The sequence below is a fragment of the Pygoscelis adeliae genome, unplaced genomic scaffold (assembly GCF_000699105.1).
Source record: "Pygoscelis adeliae isolate BGI_AS28 unplaced genomic scaffold, ASM69910v1 Scaffold263, whole genome shotgun sequence".
Classification (NCBI taxonomy): domain Eukaryota; kingdom Metazoa; phylum Chordata; class Aves; order Sphenisciformes; family Spheniscidae; genus Pygoscelis; species Pygoscelis adeliae.
In genome coordinates this window covers 994,323-1,010,316 of record NW_008824552.1, presented here as the reverse complement: position 1 = coordinate 1,010,316, position 15,994 = coordinate 994,323, and the positions used below count along the sequence as shown (strand labels likewise).

The 15,994-nt window shown below is 39.9% G+C and overlaps 1 protein-coding gene across 1 annotated transcript; it reads right to left on the bottom strand.

Annotated features, from left to right (window-relative positions):
* Positions 1-3,704: 3,704 nt before the first annotated feature.
* PRKRIR (protein-kinase, interferon-inducible double stranded RNA dependent inhibitor, repressor of (P58 repressor)) lies at positions 3,705-15,595 on the bottom strand. Its single transcript, XM_009321953.1, has 5 exons — positions 15,489-15,595; positions 9,620-9,740; positions 7,920-8,027; positions 6,875-6,911; positions 3,705-6,601 (listed from the first exon to the last, which is right to left on the bottom strand). Exons 1-5 carry the CDS (start codon positions 15,593-15,595, stop codon positions 4,653-4,655), a joined length of 2,322 nt encoding a protein of 773 aa, XP_009320228.1. The 3' UTR covers positions 3,705-4,652.
* Positions 15,596-15,994: the final 399 nt, after the last annotated feature.

Here is a 15,994-nt window from a genome sequence, read left to right as displayed (position 1 = left end):
AACAGCTCATAAACATCTTTCCTTCACCAAGTTAGCAAGTGCTAACTGTACAGAAGTGCCCTGCTGCTTCACTGGGAAACAGCCACGAAGCTTTAAGTTCTGCTCTGGGAGTATGACAGGTCAACAAAGCAAAGTACTGGTGATAAGTTCTTCCCCTCAAACACCATGTCCTATTGACGGTAGATGCTGAAGTCTCTTGGTTGGCAGAATCTACCGGCTAGAAAATCCCACTGAGGCTTGTGGACCATGCCAGAGGCGGTGTCTTGCCGAGTAGACCTTCTAGAGGTTCTTCCAGGAGCAAGGAAAGACAGTCCTTTCCCCAGATCCTCAGACGTTTGCTGGCTGAAGACGCGACAGAAGCTGAATTTTCAGGCTCTAGCAGTCGTGTGTGTAGTCCCAGCTCTAACTGTAGACCCTCACAGATGATCAGAGACTCGGCAGTCACCTCTCCATGCAAGATGCCATGAGACACCTGAAACTACTGGCAGATGTGCTGAACATCCATCCCTGGCTTTCATGGGGATCTCAATTTCTAAATGTAAACCAGCTTTGCTCAGTATCTTTTAGTAAAGGTAGAGCTGTAACAGGCCCCTCTCCTCTAGCTGCTGCAAGGGAAAGCCTATGCTCTAGTCTGGACTCCATGGGGTATGCCTGCAGGTTCACAGCATGGCTTCTCAGCGAGAAGGATCCTAACGTTGCCCCCACAAATGTTTTGTTAGCTGTTGGTGGAGCACGTGGTCATGGATGCGTAAGGGTTTGTGGGAGGTCTGTAGATAGGACGGGTGGCTTTGGGGGAAGGTAAAAAGCCATCCTTTAGTCTGTACCCCAAGTTCTACAACTAGGAAACTAGTTTATTCCTAAAGAGTTTTGATGTCAATTAACATGCATGTGGGGTCGTTGGGAACCTTAGGCAAAACGCTTACCCAGTAGCCATTGCAACACAAGAGTGTCGTCTACCGTAAGATCACACGGAGAGTCACACAGACAGTTTAACTGATATATTTAACTTTGGGATACTACAAACCAGAGGAATAGGGGACTACATGGGCATCTGTTCTGTCACTGCTGCTCTTCAGGCTCACTGAACAAACTCTATTAGTACCTCCCTTGCCTTCAAGGAGACTTCCAGGGATAACTATGTTGCCAGCTAAAACAGAGGACAAACAGGCGTGGTTTTGAGAACTAAGCAAGCTTGCTACACAGAAATAAATTAATAGAAACGTTAGACAACTATGGCAATAATAAAATGAACAATTACTACATTATGGAACATGCACATGGAATTCTATTTGACTAACAGTGTTGTTTTGCAGAGCCAACTTACAATGAACATGCACATATTTTGAAATTGCTATAGATCTGTCTACAATTTCCAACTGCATTTTTTTTTTTGCTGATGCCCCGCTACTTATACATAGGCAAAACGCCGGGGAGACTGCTATTCTGTGTAAGAACTGTTTTCCTTAGGGAAAGTAGGGAGCATTAGGGGTCTGGGAATTATTGAATGTTAAGCCTGCTTTGGGATAACACCTATTGTTATTGTAGGTTAGCAACTGTTTCTTGAAACAGATCCAGTAAAGAGATTTATTTTCACCTTCTTAGAGTAATTGGGATGTTTCTGGCAACTCTGAGATTTGCAGTGTTTCACATGAACAGAGCGCGGGGGGGAACGGGATAGCTGCACCCAGAATCATTAACAGAACCTTGGCAGCCAAACAAGCAGTTACAGGATTTCTGCAGCCAGTGACAGAAAAAACACTACAGGAGAGACAAAGCTACATGCTACTTTTCAGAGAAGTAATAGTGATTTCTAACAGGAACTCTGTGCATGGGAAAAGGAAACAGAGTTTGTATATTCTTAAGACAAGCATTGCTTTCACAAAACCCAATGAGCTGAGCAGCTAAGGAAAATCCACTTTCACTAAAACACATTAAATTTCTCAGCAGTGATACTTAAGATAATTTAAATAGACATATTGCTTCATTATACAGAATGTGCCAAACAGCTGGGTCAAAGCAAGGTAAATAACTCAGATGCACCTTGGAAAAACCTGCTGCCCTGAACTGGGAGGATATTTAAGATGACAATTTCCTCTGCCTCAAGAATCTGCTAAAAAAAAAAAAGTTGAATCGAAATTTATCTTCAGTGATTATTTGTCCCATTTTCAGACACTTCTGTCAGTCTCTGACCTGCTTTAGCAAGTGTTCTCTTTAAAATTACATTACTGGATTCCACTGCAGTCACATCCTTTCTCTGCACCCCCAGAAATAAGATGGGAGCCGCTATAGTTTCAGTAAATAGTTTTCCTCCACACAAATCTCTTAAGTTAAAGGAGTATCTGCCATTGCAATCCGCTATTCCCCTGCACCCTGCCAAGCCATCGCTATTCAGACTACCTGCTGCAGGTTCCTAAGTGATGCACTGACGTGCCTACAAAATGAGGCATTCCTCACCAACAGGACAACTCAAATAGGCTAAATAAGGAGCTTCTGGTTGATTACAGACAATCTAAGCATCTCTGGGAAAGGCTGTGCAACGGTCAAGCACACCAAGTGATCAAGGCTCTTGGAGCCAGCTAATTAGCAACGCTAGTCACAACTGCGTGTCTCATCCGACCTCCAGAAGACACTTCAGTAGCTAAAGGAGTGTTTTACTGCATTCCCCTTCCTCAATTTGCCTCAGTACATCGGTCAAAAAGATCTCATTTACACAGTCAGAAAGCAGTCTTCAGCTCTTTCGGTCAATTCTATGGCACGGGGTATCAACTTTCCTTCTTTGACTAGGCCTGTAAGCCTGGGCTCACCCAACCTGACCCTGCTGATGTGGGGCTCACAACCTCGGAGGTCGCGACCACCTCGCACTGCTCTCTTTAGCAGGGGAACTCACAGACATTCCCAGGATGGGAAAGATTGATTTATTTATTTATTAAAATTGTAATTGAGATGTTCTTTAAAAAAGACAATTTTCCATATGACTTCTAATTAAAAAAATGCCTTTTTTTTATAGCATTAACATAGATTTGGGCTATTTTCATATATTCAGAGGAACAGAGCAAGCTATTAGCTAAAACACTTTTTACTGATCAAGGCAACAATTGCATTAACATGAAAGCATGCCAGAAAGCATATACAAATAGCAGTGGAAAGAAAAGATAATACTTTTTAAGGGTAATTTTTACTACTCCAATGTAAATAAAACGTCCTGAAAGCATTCCTTAAGATGTATATAGCCACTTCAACATCTAAGCTTACTTAGTAAAGGTTTTTTTTTCAAATTTATTCTTCTTTTTTGACGGCATTAAAACATTAAGAACTGTATTTGTCATAGTCTGTACAATCATTCAATTTTCTGTTGCTGGGGGTCTTTCCCACTGCAACTGGAAAGTACATAAAAGGACAACTGTAAATGAGTTCTAAAATTGGCATGCATCAGGATAGCTGCAAAACTTAACTGTTCAACCAATTCAAATTTCATCTATTTCCACCTGTTTCAGTTAGACAGAACTTGACAATTAAAAGCACTGTATTTAGTGCTACCTCAAAATACTTTAAAAAAAACCTTCAGCAGAACATACAGATCAGAAGTGCTATTACACATAGTTTCCTGTGTCTTAAGACAACGTCACTCACTAGAATTGCAAACACAGCGGAGAAAAAATTGCCAAAACTAAAACGTACCTTACAAAAGAATACACATTCTCAAAGAGGCACAGCTTTACTAAGAAATTCAATAGTATGTAAAAAGCAATTCACATTTTATTTTAAATTGCAATAAACTGTACAAAAATGTTTCATTCTTGCCAAAAATAACAGCAATATTTTCAATCTTACTTCTAGACAAACAACAAAGTCTCATTTTAATCTTTCCTGGGTGAGTTTACAAATAAACAGACAATAAGATGCACGGGTTTGTGTCAGAGTCAGGATAGAACGAACAGATTTAAACGTTGGTGGAATAAATTTTTAGTGTCTTTTAGGAATTTCAGCACTCCTGCCATGCCTGTTAAAAGCCTAAAGAAAAAAAGTTTTGTGTCTCACACAAAGGAATGTAAACAGTCATCGAGAGATTAAAGAGGTTGACTCTTCCAATGAAACCGTGAACGTACCTCTGTACCACTAACATTCACTTTACACCGTGAACAGTCCACAGCGCGAGGATCGCACGATAGCCGCATCCACTCTCCAAAATGCCAATTAAATATACAAAGACTTTTTTTTTTAAAGTTTTCAAAAAGAATAAAACCCTAAGTAACAGAACTGAAATGGATGACACTCTTTTTAACGTTTTGAGTTTTTTTTTCTTACCCTAATTCATGAGTGAATATGTAACGGCCTCATCAGACCTACAATCGCAATGTACTTTTTCCAAGATGCAATAAAGTAAACGAGCATCTAATTAAGTCAATCAGGTGTAGAAAGCACCTCCGCCAAGAGCACGGGCTTCTTTTCAGGCTTGGTTTTGTTCGCGTAATACATTTAATGCAGACTAACAAAACATAATTTGGGTCACTGACCACAGCTTCTTCAGTCCGAGACCTAAAATGGAAATACAATTGCAGTGATTTTACAGATTTCACAGTTGTTTTTTTTTCTTAGCGTTGAAACTTAATTAAGAAAAAGCTGTTTCAACAGGTTGCTTAGAGCTTAAAAAATTAAGCGTTTTCTGTTACTTCAGAGTTGTTTGAGGGAATAAAGTCTTCTTGAAATTCCACTTTATCTGGATAGAGTTTAATGTAGGTGTCCACCATTAAATCTAAGTCATGTTTTATATCAAAGTTTATGTTCAGCAAAGCTAAGTTGCTTGACCTTTGCTCTGTCAAGGTGTTTTTCAGGTACGCCTTTAAGCGCTTTCGTCCTATTTCATATTTTTCGTTCTCCACCTTCATCACTGGAAGTATGCACAAGACTTTAAGCAATGCGTAAACATTAGGGAAAAACTTTATGTCAGGCAAGTGAAGTGCTTCATAAATAGTAGCTGGAAGTTCAATATCTTTTCCTCTGTGCTTCCACTTGATTCTCCAACAGTGAAGCTCAGCAGAAAGTGTGTCTGGATTAGGCAAGTCATTTTTGTACATGTCAGCATGATGTTCCTCAGATGTATTGAATTTGAGCTGCCCCATGACTGAGGGCACCAACGATAAACACTTAAGAGCTTTTAAATGTTGTTCCGAGAATATATCTTTTAATTCTTGAATAATATGCTCCACTGTGGGGACACTAAGGATTTCTTTGTAGTAATTTTCTGATGTTACCTCAGAGTCCAAGTTACCTTGTTGAGCCCTGCGAAATTTTCCTGGGAGTTTAATTTGTACATCCAGTTTTGTAGCCAAATTTGTTGCTTCCTCAAACCAAAACTCATGGTAAACTTCAATATTCTCCATCACTTCATTCAGAGAATGCAACACTGCTGTTAAACTGCTAGCTGCAAAGAACACATCCGATGTTTGTCCCTGGAGATTTTTTCCGAATGCTCTTGTAAAAGACAGAACGTTTTTCAGAATTACGATAGTGACAATGAAGTCAAAATCTGTTAATGCACTTGAAAGTACAAACGCTCGACCGGCAATAAAGTTGTTCCACCTGACGGATGAGTCACTGCTTACCGCATCCAAGCACAGTACCAGTGCTTGCATGAGGTCCACCAAAACCTCGAAAGTGTCATGCCTGCCTGTCCACTGAGAACGGCAGATCTCCTTCAGCTCGTTACCCTTCTCCTCGTTGTTCTGAAAAAGAACAGAAATTGTGTTGTCCAGTTCTACCAGTAATTGCGGAGACTGATTAAAAAGACAGCAAACTTCTTCGATTGTTCCCAACGCAATGGAAACACCAACAACAGGAACGGATTTTGCCAGCCAAACGTTTAAGGCACACGAGGAACACAGCGTATACACAGCTTGCGGATACTTTTCCAGGAGTCTTGTAGCCACAACTTTCATTTTAGAAGCAAACCCACTGGAGACGATGTAGGCTTGACCTCGACAGTACTCCATGTTTAGACCCCACTTTTCAGTAATAGTCGCGTGGAACTTTACAGCTAAAATTTCGGGATCAGCCTCATAAGGTAAAAACCCTATGAATTCTTCTCTTAGATTATGAGAATCATCAACAAATCTCACCAACACCGGCAAGTGTTCCTCTCCTGCTATGTCTACTACTTCATCAGTGACAATAGAAAAGAAGTGTGAGTCTCTTACTTCCCTCAGTGTCTCTTCTCTAACACAGCTTTCACAGATCTCAAGCATTTGCTTCTGCTGAGTTTTCGAACAATACTCAAGATTGACTGCAGTCATCTCAAATCGTTTCCTCAGAACTTCATCTCCAGCATTTATTCTATATTCCAGTAAAGCCTGAAAGTTATCTGAAGTAAAAATACCTTCTGGAAGCTCATCAACACTATGGCCATCCAAAGGAATATTCTGTTTACCCATTAAGATCAAAATTTCAAACAAAGATTTAAGGTAATCTTTGTTTTCTCTTTCTTCCAGTGTTAAGGGGACAGCTTCTTCCTCTCGTTCTTCTCCTCCTTCCTCTGAGACAGTATTTTGCTCATTGCTTTCGTTCAACTCTTGAGTTGCCTGTTCCCGTTCAAAAGCTTCATCAACTACAAAATGTAAAATACCGTAAGTGTCAAGATAACATGAATAAAACACAACATTTGCTTTCCCCTACTATCCCCATTACCTTTAAGTTACTGGAGTCCAGAGAAGAAAAAAAGTGAATGGGTATTTCGGAAAGAGTTTAGACTGGCTGTTTGAATCAAGCAGCAAGTCAATTATCCTCCTGATACATATAAACTTACAGTTATGTGTCCTGCATTACCTTGTCAGCCTTAGTAAACAAAGGTTTTACGAACTCAATTATTTTGCCCACTTACTCTTTTGTTGCTTCAGTGTTCTTATTTCATCTTCACTCTTTAAAAAAACAAAACAAAAAACTTACACTGATGATAGTGTCTAGCACATGACCTTAAAGTATTAAAACACATCGAGATCAGATACAAATATTGCAGCTGAGACCATTTTAAGAGTGTTAATATTTACCAAAAAGTGCTAGAAGGTCCAAGAGAAGGAGTTTTCTTCAGGTAGTTTATTGCTGCCATGACACGTATCTAACTACAGGAGAATAGTTTGCTATTACTGCTAAGATTCCCGTACTTCTGAGTTTGTTCAATACGTATTTTATAATTATTAGTAAATAGATTCCATTAAAGAATTCTGTTTCAATATGAACATGCACTGCCAGCAGGCAAGAACCGTCTTTCACTATTTTCAGTCAATAAACAGACTCAATCAAACTCATAAAGAAATATTTAGAAACTGCCTGTAATTTTCCAACATATAAGCAGAGTTTAGGAAGTTGAATTCCTCTTAATTGTCAGTATACTTATAACGAGAGACCTAGAGACACTTTTTTTATAAATAACACAAGAGAGGTATTGACAACACACAATTCCACAGAAAACAGCTTGATCTTGGTTTTATACATGGATCATCTTTGCAGAACAATAAGCTAAAACAAGCATGTCTGAATTGGTGCAGACTTCAAAAGTTAAACGGGTGAACTGAAGATCACAATCAATATGTAGCAAGAATTTCAGGGTACTGTGCATAAGTTGTATTCAGTTAGTGCTGCAATAACAAGGAAAAAGAAGCTATGCACTTTCTTTGGAAGACAGAATCATCTCTGGATCAACACATTTCATTTTCCAGATTATTTCATTAAACCTGCCTTAGTAGGTAAAATTTTTATCAGCGTAACATTTGGGCATTTAACTTATAATCAACAAAAAAATACTAGAATAGGCAGTACACTCAAGTGCTAAATATTATTATTTGACACTTTTATACAAAAGTTTCACATGAACTTACTTGCCTTTATGGTTTTAATATTAAAAAAAAACACCTTACATGAAATCTTACCAGCTCTTTTATCCTTTTCCTATGTCTGCTGTGGGGATTGTTCAAGTGACTTGTAAGATCAAATATAGTTGGCACAGCATTATCCCGTAAAACCGTTCTGTAAGGGCTCTGTAAGAAGAAAGACATCTAGATTAGGGATATCTTTGGGGAGGTCTCACTGTGTGTGCGCACAAAAAGCCCCCAGAATTTCGGATGCCAGCCCCCCCCCCCCTTTTCTTTTTTCTTCCTTTTTTTTAAAAAAGTATTTTCACTTTCTGATGTTTCAAAACAAAGAGAAAGCTGTGCTATGTGATTCACATTTTGGGGTGTCAAGAGAACACTGAAAATGAGAAAAGAGATATTGAAAAAAAAACCCACCGCCCCAAACCACGAACACTTTTTCTTCCCCGTTGTCTTCACATCAAAGATCCCAGATGCAACAATTAATGCTGTAATATTATGATTTTTTTTTTTCTGGATAAAGAGATATCTATGCATCAGAAAGAAAACCTTCTGTTACTATTGAGCTTTGGTTTTTATCACTTATTTCACAGTTCTAGAAACAATCACATAACCATTTTCACAATGAAAATGTTCAACTGCTTCTTTATGTAGACTTATGAATTCCACAAAACACTATCGTGAAAGATCATATTGAAGGAAAATGTATCTGTCAAACGAGCAGGAGGAAGAAAAGACTTCTAGATGGTCATGTAAATGTTTCTAGCAGTTAAAGAAAAGTATTTTAAGTAAAATTTTATATTTGGATATATTGTACACTTACATCGTCTAAACTGGCTAATTTCAAGTACAGAATTTTAACTGATTACGTTTATACCTGTCATTAGATTGAAACACATTTTAAACAAACTGAGTTTCATAAAGCTTCATTTCAGATTCAGAATTACTTCCAACATTCATTTGTTCATTTGTTTCTGGGATGCTGGCTAATCAGAGACCCTGTCGTGTGTAATACCACCAGGAGCTCAAAGTCTGACCTGCATATTGTAGCTATCCTTTATACCTAAGGACTGATTTTGCCTATTTATCAATGTAAAATTCAGCCTGGAAATTCAAACTTGATACAAAGCCCCAAATCCACCATTTCCTACTGTTACGTAAGCTGTTAAAATCAGCGTTATCACGTTAACAAGAAGAATTGAAAGCTATTATTTCATTAACAGGAAACAGTGCCTTGATTTTAGCTGGATAAAATAGAACGGGAACCAGAAGCTTGACAGATGCAAAGAATGTTTAAATCTCTTGGCCACAACAGAGTGTAATTTAACTGAATCACACCACGTACACACTTCAGTAACAGCACATTAATGATTTTAAATAATTAGAGGTAAGCAAACTTACATACTTACACCCAATATATTTATATAATGTTGTAACATCTAGTGACAATAAACAAAATGAGCATTGCTTTGCATGAGGAAAGAACTCCAGTGAAGACCAGGGCTCCACAAACATATTAAACCAGCAGGAGCAGCTCTGCTTTTCTCTTCCCCAACTGCTCCTTTCCACCTCATCCTTTGTGCCAACATCTGCAAGTCTGTGCGGTGCCCTGGACCATGACAACGATCTCAGTTAAGACTCAAGAGATTAATTTTCCCAGGGACCAGTTACCCTGGTCAAAGATTAAAATGCAGCATTCTGATGAAAAATGTTAGTCACATTTTGCAAGATGCAATAAACAAATGCTTGGTTTTACTTACACTTCTACATATCATAGAAGTCTCAAAATGTTTAGCGCACAATCTGTAATGCTTGTTGAGTTGATCTGGAGTTTTATCTTCTAAATCTGCCCTTCGACAGTTCTCTACCCATCTTTGACATCTGCATGTAAGCAAAAGAATTAGCTAGTTTTAAGAGAAAACAAAATCCCCTACAATTTCAAACGGTACTCAGAATTGGAGTGCAGTGAGCCTTGCCCTTTATGCAAGGCTAAGGAAAGTTCTGTACACCTTCCGTTGTAACATACCATCAAGTCTTCTTAAAAATTTGTTCTTCTCCTTTTGCTCACCACTTAACACCACCCCAACAAATTAATGAATCTTTTCCCTTAATGTATATATTCTTGCTTAACACCGCCCCAGCAAATTCAGGAATCTTTTCCCTTATTTTATACATTCTTGCCTTTGTCTCACACGCACAACAGATTGTAACGCAGCTGCTCATGAAACCTGACCATTTAATTCTCAAGAACTTAACCTTAAAAAGAACAGTTAAAAAAGCAAGAGATGTGCTTGTAGACTAAGTTGAAGGCAGCTATTAAAATAGTTGTCTTCTCTGCCTCCCTCCAAAATACAGCATTTTTCTTATTTATTGTGGTCATTGGGGAGTTTAGAGTAGATTTTTGAAAAGTGAAATAATAAAAAAGCAATCAGTCTACAGACAGTGCTCACACGCCTGAAGTTAAGTTTTCATCAGACACGTATCTTTACATTTACTTCTGCTTTGGATTAGTTCTCTGAGATAGAACACAAAGCTAAAGAAACATTTCCCCGACTAATAGGGCCCCTTTTAGATATGCAAAGTACTGTTTCCTCCGGTGAGTAAGCCATTTGCAGTAATTGATGCAAATGCATTAGTCAGCTTGTATTTCCCCCAACAGGGCCTATGCAATCACTTTCTTGCTATGGATTTCTGAGCAACAACATGCATAGACTGAGTCTGCACAATTACTCCAGTAAAACTCATCTACTATTTTATTTGTGCAGTAAAAATATATATATACACAAACAAGACTCCAGCAGCTATTGATAGCTCTGTATTTAAAAGTTAAAAAAAAAAAAAAGTCATTCCCTTCCTGCAAAAATAACCCTCTGAAGCAGCATTATTTTAATGCACTCGCTTACACCTTGTGGCTTCACAGAGCCACCAATTTACGACAGCACGTAAGTAAACAGAGAGTTGAAAACATACAATATGGACGACTAAAAACCTTCACATGAACACGACTGATGATGTGTTCATTATTCTAACTGTACAGAGTGGTTACACCAGCTCCCATTCCTCCTCGGGTAAATCCTTCCCCAGACAAACTCAAGAACGCCAGAGACAACGACAGTATAAAGAATTTACGGTAATATGACAATTCTACAGCAAAAAGGAGAAGAACTTTCACTACAGTCTCAGTGACTTATTTTACTTTACAAGCCATCGCTTCGCTACATACTTTTCAACACAGACTCATATTTTAAAGCTTTGTGTTGGCAATGTCCACGAAGTTCCAGGAACCTAGACAGAGAAGTTACATGAAGAGTCTACTATTTCAGTAGGGCAAAGTGGGGAGATCTCCCCACAACCCCAATCATCGCTGAAATTCATGAAAGTGAAAAAATTACTCGGTCGGTTTAAAAACAAAAGGCTTTAAATGTTTTGGTTTTTTTATTCCTAAATTAAAAAGAAGATGAGTCCTGACCCAAGAAACAGCTAGAAGTTACGAGAAAGCAATTTTTTTTTATTACTTTTTACTGCAAACATGGAATTATTGCTCATAGGAGCAAGGAGGGAGGAAAAATAATTAGTGATTATTCAACAATTTAGGAATGAAGGCTGTCTCGCCAGATGGTGGGCAGCCCAAACGAGTAAATCCACAGCTCTGAGTGGATTCACCATCACCTCTACTTCAACTGAGTGCAATAAAGGGCAACTGTGAAGATGAAAGGGGGGAATCTTGGATTCAGATCTCTGCTGGCTTAACCGTTTGTGCGTCTTAATTTTTCATTCATGCAAAATATCAAAATAACAGTGACAGCAAGTGCCGTAAAACAGGAACCGTTTCTAATATTGCTCTCACAGATCTAGACATGGTATCCTCAATAATGACTTAAAATAATAATAATAAGAAAAAAAAATATTTTCTTGCTCAGTTTTTTGGCACCACAGTTCTTGTACTCTTGCTGGATAGTGCAATCACGCCAACAAGAGAACAGGGGAGCGTTCTTCATTTAACCAAATGGTATAAACACAGTCTTCTTACACGGGAGACCTTTAGCATGCAGATTATATTGAAACCGGCTCTCATACTTTCTGAGTGGGTGCTGATTACTAGATAACTCATTAAAGGTGATCGCACCGGGCTGTCACAAAGGCTCATGAGCCTCCCTATATTTAGTGGGGAGGGTTTCAGACCAGAGGGGTATCCAGAGGAAGAGCCTGACCCTAGTGGTCTTACCTGCCTCTCTCAGTGATTCAGGGAAGCTGAGGGAGACTGCCAGGGGGCAAAGTCAGAGCTCCTCACATTAGGATAGCTCCTCTGAATCACCTCCTGGCAACCACATAGGGACAAATCGGTGGCAGCGATGGTGCATCTAGCACATATACCAGAACTGGCACACAGTTGTCAAGGACAGACAAAAATCAGCCCAAATCCCGTCACCTCTGATGTTGCTGCCAACCAGAGAACAAGGTAAGTTGATACTAGTAATAGCTAGGGACCAGATCAGACTAATCAGTGACGGCAAAAGATACCGTGAGCTCTTCTGAGGGGTCTTGCTGGGGAAATGAGTCTCACAAAGATTAAATTAACCACCCAATACTCCTCTCCCTTCCCAACTCCTTTTACAGTTACATAGAAGTGGCTGTGGCCGCTGCCTTTTGTGCTGAAGTCAACACTGCCTGAGCACACGGGTCCAAAAGAAGCCCTTGGCACGCAAAGCCCCAGTTTGTGGATCCTGATCAGACACGGGCGCCAAGCTCCTCACCCCATCGGAGCAGCAGATGGGAAACCGGAGCTCTAGACATCTAGGAAACTCTGCTGGCAAAGGCTGGAGCGTTGACGTTTTCTCAGGTAGCTACAGGACTAGAGGAGATGGTGGAGGCTACGCGACTGGACTCAAACATGCAAACTCCATCTGAGCCTGAATTCGGCCCTTCAGTCTTGCTACGAGTTTGGCTCCAAATCGAACGCTCTCCGAGGAACGAGGAATGCAAGAACAAAGAAAAAGGAGGTCAGAGCCCTGAAATCACCCAACATAGCTCTGCATGGTATTACCCAAGCAGCAATTAAGAAGATTTTAGAATAAAATTACGTATAAGAATTTCTCCAGTTTTCTTAGTATTCAGCTAACGCACACGGTATACTGTTGCACAAGTGTTTTAGTTGCAAAATATCTGGCACAAATTAAAAGCCATTTCAATGCAATGTCTTACACCACTGCTTACGTATCACTCATTAGCTTTTAAGAAGGTTTTCTTCAGTCACAAACCTTACGTTTTCAGAGATCTGCTGACATCTCATGGAAGCTCAAATGGCATTTTATTTAGGTGCGGGTAGAGTGTTTTATGTTACCCCAGTATTGGTCAACTGCAGAAGAACAGCATCCCTTCGCTGAAATAGTAGTTTGTTCTAAATACTCAACACCTCAACCGTAACTCAAACCACCGTGTCGAACAGAGTCAGAAACACGGAGGAGGGTCAGACAGACATATCTTACTGTGGGGATCACTGTCTAGGCTGTACAGAACTATAAAATACACATCCTTATTGGGGTAACAGAGGCTATTTACATTAATGTTTGACATGAAAAGACTACGTGCCATCCATTAAACGCAGCTGGTTCTTTTTCAAAGCCTACTCTGTGCACCCTTTCTCGTTTTCTCAGGTAGTGACAAAAAATGAAGCTAGCCTTAAGTAACTGGTTAGCTCTCACAGACTTGCTAACGCTCGAAAGATCAGACTTGGGATGTCTAACTGGAACTGCTTAGCACTGAACTGGGAAAACGTAAAGGCAATTATTCAGTTACTGTGGAAAAACTGGAAGCAGTAAGGCAGTAGAGACAATTTACCTGGGACTAGGTATTTCTCATCAATGATTTTATTAAAACTAAAATTTATTTTTAAAGACATATTCTAATGCCCTTATACTCAACTTTCTCACTGCAAGCTGCCAAGCACAAGCAACATATTTTTGGCATAAAGTACTTTTCCTCGCCAGACCAGTTTGACCTATATCGGCAAGAGGTTTCTACGACAGCAAGCAGTACGAGCAGCGCATTGTCATTTACAACTGCAGATGACTGCCGTAATTAAACAGGAGAATAAAACACTAACATCCTCCAGTCTACAAAGCCAGAAGGCTGCATGGATTTATCAGTCTTTAAATGCTGCTGTTAAAATAGAACATATGACCAGCTTTGGACATTTTGACATAGGTTAAAAGAGAGAGGTGTAAGATACTAGGGGGGAAAAAAACTTGTAGAGAACTTAAAGAGAGTGTCATCTTTGTCACTGCACGTTTTTAAGAGCACAACAAAGATGCTAGAAACAGTTTAGGTATAGCTTATCATTCCTTTGGACAGTGGAAAGGTCTAGATGATCCTTCCAGGTAAATTTTAACTCTATTTTCTACTATTCTGTTACAGGAACACTAACCATATTGGCCTGAACTACTTCAAGGGGATTATGAAGTAGTCATGTGCTCAGAAAGCATGCTTACTCACACACTGTAGAAACCTAAGCCAGTACATGCTTCCTAAAACCATGTCTGCAATCCACTTTAACGTTTGCAAAAGAAATATCCATAAAACGATATCGTTCAACTCGTTGTAGCTGACACGCGTTGTTTTTCTCAAAAGGTTTTTATTTCTAAACTTCCACAAATGGTGGTTAAAAGTAGTAGTAGTCTAATTTCGAAATACAGTTTAAAAAAAAAAATCTTTGAAATTAGTGCATTGTTTAATTAATGCACATTTTTTATATATATCTCTGTATTGCTACCATTGAAAGCATTCCTTCAAAATGTCTTTCAATAGAAAAATTATAAACTGAAGGGGGTATTTTCTTCATACAATAAACTGTCACGTATTGACCAATTTTGCACGACTTGACATGACTCAGAATTTCTGGCACAGACTCCTTACAAATTAAGATTGAAGTTCAGACAGCACCAAATCTCTTCAATTCCGCAGAAACTGCAGTCATTCCTTTGACTGTGTAAGAACCTGCGGCTCTCACAGGACAGAGGGTGGAAAGAGACAACGCTAGGAGTGAATCACACAAACAAAAGGTTAAGAGTAGGCAATCAACTATTTCAATTTCAGTTTTCATTAAAGGCACAAACATATGTAATAAGGATTGTACTGCTAAACCTTGCATGTATGGGCATCAGAAAGAGGTCTGGTTATCCTAGCTTTAACGCAAGGCATTGCATTCACCCAGGAGAGCTTGACGACATATCCGAAAACACAGCTTTGAGCAGCAGCTCCTACCTGTACAAGGTTTTTGTATCTTCGCTTGAAATCACCTACAGGGAACTGCTTTCTTAGAAAAAACTATGTACCCACAATTCCCATGGGTTTTGAAATTTTCCAAAAAACAGGTCAACCAGCTTCAAGGAAGGAAGGAAGGGAGTATCACATATAAATCATCAAAAATTTCAGCCTTAATTACCTGCTGTTAGGAGAGAGAGAACTAGTATTGCTCTAGCACCTATGCACCTTCCAGAATTGTGAGGAGCAAGTTAAGTCAAATGATTTTAAGAGCATTATCTAGATTTAAAGGTGAGCTTCTACATGGGGGTTTCTACATCTAAGTGCACGATTTATTTTTCATGGTATTTTCCATGGCCTCTCACTCACACACTTCTTGCTCTACCACCTGCACCACCCCTGCTTTTCACCCGTTGGGAACCTGCATATCCCATCATTTCTGCTGTTGCTCGTGATGCTTCGCCACCAACCATCATCCTCGCAATCCTGTGACAGCTGCCTTGTCACACCGGTGTCCTATTTGTCACCTCGCTGTCCAGTGCCACATCACCTCAGTACGTGCAGTACGACTGGCAGACTTCCACCTTCTGAGCCAGTGCTGACCCTGCATGGGCTCCCCACGACGCCTGGGCTCCCCTGCCTCATTCCACTGCTCCTGCACCCCTCCAGCTGCCCCACACCTCTAACAACCATGCACCCCATCGCTGCCCCACGCCCCTAACAGATGTGCACCCCCTCACACCCAAGGTACCCCCTCACACCCTCCCACGCCCCTCACAGCTGGGCAGCCCCTCATAGCCAGGCACTCCTTCACACCCCTCACAGCCAGGCACCCTCTCACTCTCTCTCACTCCCCTCACAGCCAAGCAGCCCCC

Coding starts and splice junctions, on each gene's coding strand:
- PRKRIR (XM_009321953.1), bottom strand. CDS start 15,595: ATGATGGTTGGTGGCGAAGCATCACGAGCAACAGCAGAAATGATGGGA. Junction 8,028..9,619: donor CTTCTATGATATGTAGAAGT/GTAAGTAAAACC, acceptor TTCTTCTTACAG/AGCCCTTACAGAACGGTTTT. Junction 6,602..6,874: donor AACACTGAAGCAACAAAAGA/GTAAGTGGGCAA, acceptor TACATTTTGTAG/TTGATGAAGCTTTTGAACGG.